General features: G+C 36.5%; 1 protein-coding gene and 1 non-coding gene across 2 annotated transcripts; both read right to left on the reverse strand.

Annotated features, from left to right (window-relative positions):
• Window positions 1-569: 569 nt before the first annotated feature.
• On the reverse strand, window positions 570-8940 carry CBG16084 (the record flags this gene model as incomplete). The annotated part of the gene is made up of 13 exons (XM_045238885.1): window positions 570-635; window positions 727-858; window positions 950-1123; window positions 4186-4257; window positions 4307-4489; window positions 4554-4625; window positions 4675-4790; window positions 5051-5101; window positions 5152-5272; window positions 6915-7253; window positions 7303-7422; window positions 8633-8736; window positions 8784-8940. 13 exons carry the CDS (start codon window positions 8938-8940, stop codon window positions 570-572), a joined length of 1707 nt encoding a protein of 568 aa, XP_045095918.1.
• Window positions 3837-3909, reverse strand: CBG28517. The gene has a single exon. It is a non-coding gene (tRNA).
• Window positions 8941-9248: the final 308 nt, after the last annotated feature.

The raw sequence follows: 9248 nt of genomic DNA on the forward strand, positions 1-9248 counted from the left end.
AGCGGGAAGGCGGGAGAGAGGGAGATAGGGAAACTACAAAAATCACTTTTCGAATGTATGTTGCAGAGAAAGGAACGACAGGCATGAGAGGAAGGATTTGTCATCATCAACATACTCGAAATAATTTGCAATTCAATTTTAAATAGTGTGTAATACATGTGTTTATGAGTACCTGATTTGCAGGTTGATTTGATTTTTAGGAGATGAAAAATCAGAAAATGATGGGAAAAATAGTGAAGAACGCATGGAATGTTCTGGTTGGAAACAGATAAAACGGATTCAAAAAGAAAATATAAAATACCAGGAAAAAGATAGAAAGCAATGGAAGATCAAAACCATAGATCAAAATATTTTGCAAAATTTGAAAAAGTGGTTTAAAGTGAATAAGGTATCAGAAATGCCTTATCTGAAAATGAGCTAGAGTATCCATTATTACTTAAGACACTCTACTAAAATGCCTTCTGAAGTGTCAACTTTGAGTCAGTTTATCTCAGTTTCTGTAGAAGATTTCAAAAAGAGATCAACTGATAAATCATTTTTGATATTATGTTTAACATTTCATCAGTTGATCAATCCTTGAGTTTGATCAATCCGCGAATGTAATCACTAGTCACAACTTGATAAGACGTGCCATTCTGAAGGATTATAACACGTAATGTAAGAAAAAGTTTTGAAAAAAAGGTCTCCGTAAAAACATGACAATTAGATGGAACTAGTTTAACTCACTTGAATTGGGGTATAGCTGACTTTTGGTTGAGCATTCGAAGCAAAACCAAAGACATTGACAGCGCCTGGAATACTGCTTCCAGGACGTCTTCCACCGCCTGGAGCACTGTTAACAGGCTGAAGAGGCACTTGCTGGAAACTCATGATTTCATCCAAATGAACAAACAACTCGGCGAGGCGAAATGATTACAAAGATGCACACACACACATGATAAAAACTCACCTCGGCGACAACAGGATGATGGAGATGGGCGTATTGGTGCTCGTCGTGACGTGCTGGAATTGGAGCGTATTGGGGATGTTCAACGGTGGGTTTTGGTGGAGGCACTGGCGCAGGGGCAATGTAAGTGGAGACTGGACGTGGAGCTGGTTGTGGGCGGTGTGGGATTGGATCAATCTGGAAAAAGTTGATTGTTAGAGAGTTTTAAAATTCAAGTCTAGACTGGTAGGGTTTTTGGGCAGCTATAGGGAAAAAAATCTGAAGTTCAGCTCAATAGACTGCCGTTTGTAATTGCTGACCAGTGTCACTCCGGTGGCATCTACCGTATCTCTACGTGGCAACTCCTCCAATGTAGTGGCAACCGAAGACGTGGAGTTGGATCTACTGTCTCCAACAGCTTCATCTACAGTTCAGGGCAGAACGTTTTTTTTCGACCGCCCGCTCCGGGCTCCCGACGGTGACCCGATCGAAATATCTATCTTTTTATCACCGCCCAAGCAACTTTGGATTCAAAAAAAAAATTCAATCCGGAGACATTCGACTCCAAGTCGAGATGACCCGACTGATTATTGCTCTTCCCCTGTTTTGCACTTGTACCAGTGCAACTCGGTTTTATTTAAATGGAACATTTCGATGCGACAGTTGGACTGAGCTGCTCTTTATGACAAGGGGGGGCCCAAGTCAAAAGGGGGGCCATGAGAAAAGGGGGGGGGGCCCAAAATAAAAAATTATACCCAAGTTAAGATTTTCAGCCTTTTTCAAGTTTTGTGGTTGTTTCCTCTAAAATTCTGTGCTTTGAACATTTTTCATCATTTTTTGAAATTTTCAGTTAATGTCATTTTTTATACATTTTTGTATAATTCTTTTGTTCCTAAGCCTAAATTAATCAAATATTAGCTTAATAGAATGAAATTACACAGTTACAACAGCAAAAACAGTGTTGTTCATGAAACAAATGACCTAAAATGAACATTTTTTGAAGTTATGCATTTTTATGGAAACATGCGCAAAGTACGAAATTTTCATTAAAACAGTGGCAAAACTTGAAAAAATCGAAAAACCTTTATACCCATGGGCCCTATTTTGTCTTGGGCCCCCCATATTCTCATGAGCCCCCCCCCCCTTTTTTGACTTGGGCCCCCTTTTCTCATGGGCCCACCTCCCCCTTTTGTCATGGCCCCCCTTTTCCCATGGGCTCCCCCCTTGTCATAAAGAGCCGACTGAGCCATGGTGTGCGACCATTGAAGCATTGGAGTTTGATAGCCTGTAGGCTTTTTTTTAAACCAGAAAAGGTACTGATTCTGAATTTTCAGCTCCGCTCCAGAAGTCATTGCCACCTTCAAAAAATGCTTCCCTGTAGAGCAGAAAGTGGCCGTATATGAGCTCGACGGCACCCAGTCGGATGATGGTTGGTTCGATGTGAGTTTGAAATTTGTGTTAAGAGATGTAAACCTTTTTTAGGTGTTTTTCGAGCTGGGATATAATGTAGTGCACACTTGCCGAATGAATGGTGAGCAATTTCACCTGCTCGGTACTCTTCAGCAATTCGCAGTGTGGAAAGAGTGAGTAACCAGAGAAATTGGTGGTTTCAAGCTTCATTCATTTTAGGTTTTACCATGAAGAGAAGATTTTTGATTTGAATGACAACACAGTACATCAAGTCCACTCACTTTGTGACGAGCCCCAATGCGACTGTATGGTCGACAAGAAGAAGTTTTATTTTGAAGTGAGATGGTTCCCCAAACCCAAGAAAGAAAGCTTGCAAACTCTTCTGATTTTTTTAAATATCACATTTCTTGTTTTTAAAAAAGAATTTTCGGGAATCACGTATAGTTTTTGTGGTAAAATAAAAGGAATAGGAGCTTTTTTGAAGTGACGTTGGTCTTACAAGTTCAACTTCTCTAGAGGGGAATTTCAGGAAAATATTGAACAATTGAATTCGTAAAAATATACTTCCAGATTTTCCAGATAATCGTTCTTGTAATTCTAAAATAGAATCTAGGCAGGCAAAAAGTTCACACCAGACACATCAAAACTTTCTTCATCCCTGTTCCTGGTATCAGTTCACCATTCCCTGAAAAATTGCTCTTTGTTCGCTCGTATCATCAGTACATGCCGATGGTTCCACTTTTTATCAGCCATCAGTCGTGTGGCACACCCCTTTTTTTTGTCAAAAAATGTGATCGTTGCAGAGGTTCGAGAATCGGAGGAGTTGTGGGATAGAGGAGAAAAAAAAACTAAAATTGTAGTGAAAGCCGGTCGGAGAACTGTTAATTTATTATTATTAGATCCTCAAAATGAATTGAAACTAAAAATTTAGGTCATGTAAAAAACAAAAAAATATATTTTGAAAAACCAAGACCTGAATTGGGCCAGAGAGGTTCAGAAATTGTTCTCATTTGAAAAAAAATCTGACATTTACAAGTATTTGAAAAAACAGGAATTTCGATTCAAATGAAGGAATCGTAATGCTAAAATGAGTCGTTTTTCGGAAAATACAAAAAGTTTAATTATAAAAATTCAGAAGAATCACTAATTCTACGTTTTGTAGTTAGTTTAGCGTAATTCAAGCCTTTCTGAAAAATGAAACGATCAAATTTTTTAAACTAATAAATTATTTATCATACTATCACCAATATTTTATTAGTTGGCAAGTTTTTAATATATTCCACAGAAATCGAGATAATTCAGTTTGAAGTTGCCGGTAGAGGCGTGTAGTCAACTTTGTCCAGAAAAGTAAAAAAAAATGTTCAGAGTAAACTTAACAAAAATAAAAACTTCAGTTTTTTAATTGAAATTTTTGTCGAAAATTAGAGATAAACTATACGGTAGCTATTTCGAATCCTTCTTCAATCAAAAAACAAACCCAAAAATATTTTTAAAAAATATCTGATCTCGGGCGGGCTCGAACCGCCGGCCTTCTGTGTGTTAGACAGATGTGATAACCACTACACCACGAGATCGCTGAAGGGGGTAAAGGCAAAGGGCGCAGACATATTGGCCACTCAGCGAGCGACATGCGGAAGCGGAGATTTTTTTTTGATGAAGAAAAAAACGGGTAAAAGGGAAATTGGTTTGATTTTGGGAACTTTTTTTTCAATTTTTTTAAATTCAAAAAATCAAAAAATATATTCATTCGGAAAAAGGAAAAAAGTGGAAATGGAAGTGAAAAGACTAGCAGTTCAAATCTGATTTTCATTGTCAATGTGATACGTGGTTTTGCCGCCCGATTTGTGTACAAGGTGAATGTTGGAGATGACCATTTTCTGGCTTATCGCTTTGCACATATCGTAGATGGTGAGTAGAGCAATCTGGAATCAGAAACTCTCGTTTTTAGTTAAATTTCAAATGCTTTCTTACTGTACAAGCGGTGAGCGCCTCCATTTCAACTCCGGTGTTCCCGCCACATTTGGCAGTAGAAATACAATGAAGTTGGTGATTTTCCAAGTCGTGCTCAAATACAGTATCAACAAAATCCAAACGTATCGGATGACATAGTGGAATCAGATTCGCAACTTTTTTTGCGCTCATGATGCTGGCAATCTAAATTTTTTCTTATAATTTATATTTTTTAGAAGTTTTCTTCTGAAATATTTCAAAAACTTACCTTGGCTACAGTCAACACATCTCCCTTTTTGATGGTATTTTCGGAGACTTGTCGAGAGATCTCTGGGGTTAACTGAAAACAAATAAAAAATAATTCTCAGAAAAAAAAGAAATCGTCTTACCATAATTGTTCCCTTGGCTATAGCGGTTCTTATAGTGTTAGCTTTCGCAGAAACATCGACTTGTGTTGCCCGGCCATTGCTGTCAACATGAGTGAGCACCGATGGAATTGAGTATGCTGAAAAATTGATAACTGATAAGAAAACATCTGTTGCAAGCAGTAACAGTCTAGTTGGGGGACATCAGAAATTAGGAACTTGCCTGAATGATTTGTAGAATATTGGCGAATGTTAGATAAGTGAGATTTGGGAAAAAAGTGACTAAACATAAGCGAACTAGATGTGGAAAAGTGACCAAGTTTGGGGAATGTGACCAGTGGAGACTCTGAAAACCAAAATTAGATCATTCTCAAAATTCAGTGGTATACCTGAAGTTAACCTCCGATAAGAATCATAGGACGATTGGGAAGATTTTTGAGAGCGTCCATTCCTGAAAACTGGAACTTTTTCCGACCTTATAAGATTTCAGATTCCAATTACCGGCATGCCTTGCTTTCTTATTGTTGACCGCTTTCTGGATAATTTCCGAAAGTTGCTCATCAGAAGAGCCATCTCGAATCTTGTCACGAAGACTGACTTCAGAGTTCCCATGGAGGCATACCTGGAGGGTAGAAGTATTACTGATATTTTTGAGAAAAAAAACGTTGGAAACTAATAAGAGAGTGTTGGAGCATAAGAGAGAGGAATGACGTCAACCAAAAATTTATATTTTATAGAGTTATGTTTTCTTATAAGATCATCCCTAGGACATGTACTGCATCGGATAACAATATATTGAATTTTGAATTTCCAGAAGAAAACATGTCTACCTCAAAAATAGTCTGGATTTTTTCGGTTCCTTTGAAGAAATCTAGCAAAATTGAGAATTTGAGATTTTAATGGTAATTCTCAAAACGTGAGTTAACTACAAATTTCAAAACTCAACTAGTCAGATTTATTTAGTTCTCATGCCTTCCACATTAGTTCATCGGAGTAGAAATCTTTCTAGTGATATTTGTTTCATGGGAAACTTTAAAAGCGGTTGCCATAGAGAGTGAAAACACCGGAAGAGAGGAATTTCCAAAAGCGAAAAAAGAGGAAATTGAAAAAGAAGAGAAATGAAAAGGTCTCCCTGTAGATTGTGGTCATGGAGAGAAAACTAGAGGATAGAGGAAATTGGAAGGGTACAAAAGATGTACATAAAAAGGAAATTAAACAGAATATGGTTATATTTTCCCATTAAATCGTCCCTGGAGAGTATATTTTCGAGGAAATCGTCTGGCATGTGATAGCAGAACGGCAAAACAGTAATTTTCAAAACAAAACCTCAAGACCCACTAAAAAGCAAGTTGGATAAAAACAATGATTATACGAAGATGTTTGATGAGCTTCTATAAATCATATTTTTGAAAATGTGTAGTTACTTTTTGTGCCAAGAAGTTTCTCGAAAATTGGCAAATAGTTGACAAACAAGGATTTTTCGAAAATTCTGAGAATGCAAAGTTTTTAATCTAGGTCTGTTTTACAGCCTCCAAAACTTGCAAAGTAACAGGAAACTGGACAGACGAGCTACAGATTTCTGAGAATTATCAAAAATAGCACAAACTCAACCGAAAAATGCGTTTGTGTTTATGTCCTCGGACGGTAATGTATAAACCGTATATGTTCTAACCCAACGTCATCCTGGTCCTGAACTTCTAGCTCAATTATCTCAATTTCTCTGAAAAATGTTGAAATAACATCACTCTTAAATGATCCGTGGAGATTCACTTTTTTGGTCTGTAGCTGATGGAAAACGGACGAAAATGATTCAATTTCAGAATATGCAATTCCACAGATTCATCAAGAATTCGTAATTCTAAAAACCTTCAAAAATATATATTACCTATATAAACAGAAGCAAAAACAAACTCGGCAGTGGCAAAGGAAACGGAAAACAAGAAGAAAAGAAAAGAACAGAGAGAGAGAGAGAGAGAGAAAAAAACACATTTGTAATTCACATCAACGGAAAAGTTGGCAGGTGAACCGAGAACAGAAGAGAACGGATCTCGTTTCGCACAAAATGACGTTTGCTACCTTTTCTTATTTTTTCAGTTGAATGTTTATGAGATTGTTAGTGACTAAAGGAATAAAATCTGAGATCAGAACGAAAGCGCATTTCGATGTCCTTGGAATAATCGAAGGAGAGGAAAATGAGTTATAATGACGAGGGGGAAGGGTCATGTGAAACATTCTCGATAGAAAAACGGGAAAAACACACTCACTTTCAAATTGCCGTCGGCAGTAATTCTCAACCGATTGCATGTATTACAAAAATGATCCGACATCGAGCTGATAAACCCGAATTGTCCTTGAAATCCTTCAATCTTATAAGCCTTTGTAGTATCGTTCGGAGAATCTGACAACCGAATCACGTCGTCTCCGAACTTCTCAACTATCAAGCTGAGTATTTCTCGATATCCATAGAAATTATCGTTTTTGAATTCGTTTCCTCCAAATGGCATGAATTCGATGAACCGAATGTCAAGGTTACGGTTGGCGGTGAGGTTCACAAAATCCACAATTTCATTTTCATTCTGGTTTCGAATGACAACCACGTTGAGCTGGAAATTTGTAAAATAGGTTTTACAAATCTAAAAAAATTGGAAATACCTTGACTTTTGGAAAATAGTCTTGTGCAAGTTCAATGGATTTCCACACCTTGTCAAATCCGTCTCGGCGAGTCATTTTAGCGAATTTCTGCCGGTCCAAAGAATCAATACTGATGTTCACCTGAAAATATTTATTTCGCAAATTTTGGTCTTTCCAACATCATATGACAGTAGCAATAGTTAGAACTTTTGAATTATATTTTGAGACACATTCAATTCTGGTAAACTGTAACACCTGTAATAAAAAGAACCTATATCTTTCAAATTTGAGTGAATTGATATCCAAGTCTCCTTTTTTTCCGAAGTTCACAATTTCCCACACTTTCATAAAACTCAAAAAATACAAAAGGCCCAAATTTCATTTTTACGAAATTTTCTAATTTACAAAAATTCTTAGTTTCAAAATATTCACAAAATCCGAAAACTCCAAAAATTCCAAAATTTCTGAAATTATAAATTTTGAAAATTATTTCAAATATTCTGAAATTTTTTGATTTCTGAAATCTTCAAAATTCCATAAAACTTTTTATGTCCAAAAATATTCGAAATTCCGAATTCAAAAAAAAACGTTCAATTTCGAAAAATTCTGAAAAATCCGTAAATTCCAAGATTCCGATTTCCAAAAAATTCTGAAATTCCGTAAATTCCGGGATTCCAATTTCCAAAAAATTCTGAAATTCCGTAAATTCCGAGATTCCGACTTCCAAAAATTCTAAATTTCAAATATTCCGAAAATCCAAAAATTCTAAAATTTCCAAAATTCGAAAAGTCCAAAATTCAAATTATTTGAAATTTTCAAAGTTCCAAACTATTCGAAATTCCATTGAATTACAAATGTCCAAAAATTGTAATTTCCAAATTTCCAAAATTCCAAATCTCAGAAAATTCTGAAATTCGAACTTCCAAAATGGCAGTTTTTAAATAATTGGCTTACATAATAATGCTAGGAGAGTGATTTCTATAACACACATAGAACCGTTGTCAACAGATATAATCCCGTAAACACTCTAATAGAACGCCACCCGGACTGTCAATTTTGAGCCTATATATCGCACTTCCAGTAAAGATATGAAAAATGTGTCAACTGATACAATGTTTATGATAGCATGATAAACATTTTATTAGTTGACAACTTTTTGATATTTTTCAAAAGAAGTGAGATATATAGGCTCAAAGTGGACGGTCCGGGTGGCGTTCTATTAGAGTTTTTATTGTATTTTATTATCACAAATATTTAATCAGTAAGCAATTTTGTATATTTTGCAGAGGAGCCTAGACAAATTAGCTCAAAGTTGTGAGTGCGAAGGCGCTACAGTAATCAGATTCCTCACCTTAGTCAATCCCGCGTTTTTTAGATCTGGCAAAAACCTTGGCAGCACCAATCCATTTGTTGTGATCCCCACATCTTTGACACCTGGTGTAGACGCTATTCCTTCTGAAAAGCCGAATTCCGATTTCTAACAACAAACACATAATACTCACCAACAATTTGTACAATATCCTTTCGAATTGTTGGCTCTCCTCCAGTTAGTCTCACTTTGTCAATCCCATGGTCCGCAAATAACTTGACCAGTCTCAACACCTCCTCGTTTTTGAGCATTTTGTCTTTTGGTTTTAAAGGTACACCTTCAGCTGGCATACAGTATAGGCCTAAAATGTTTTGAAGAATGGGAATTCGGCTAAAAGACAAATTCGAAAAAAATTACATCTGAAATTGCACTTTTCTGTCAATGAGATTCTCAAATAAGAGTGCTCTCTCATGAACATATCGTAGAATGGCGGCTGGCCCTTTTGGTGCTCAATCTGGCAAATAAAAAATTTTGTATAAATAAAATTTCTTTGGATACCTCCTGCAATTTCAATTGTACCGTTTTTCTCTTCTCCTCAGCTGTCAACATCTTCAACGGCTGGGCATGTTCTATTAGAGGGACCGTCAAGTTTTTCACA

The sequence above is a fragment of the Caenorhabditis briggsae genome, assembly GCF_000004555.2.
Source record: "Caenorhabditis briggsae complete genome, chrX, whole genome shotgun sequence".
Taxonomy (NCBI): Eukaryota; Metazoa; Nematoda; class Chromadorea; order Rhabditida; family Rhabditidae; genus Caenorhabditis; species Caenorhabditis briggsae.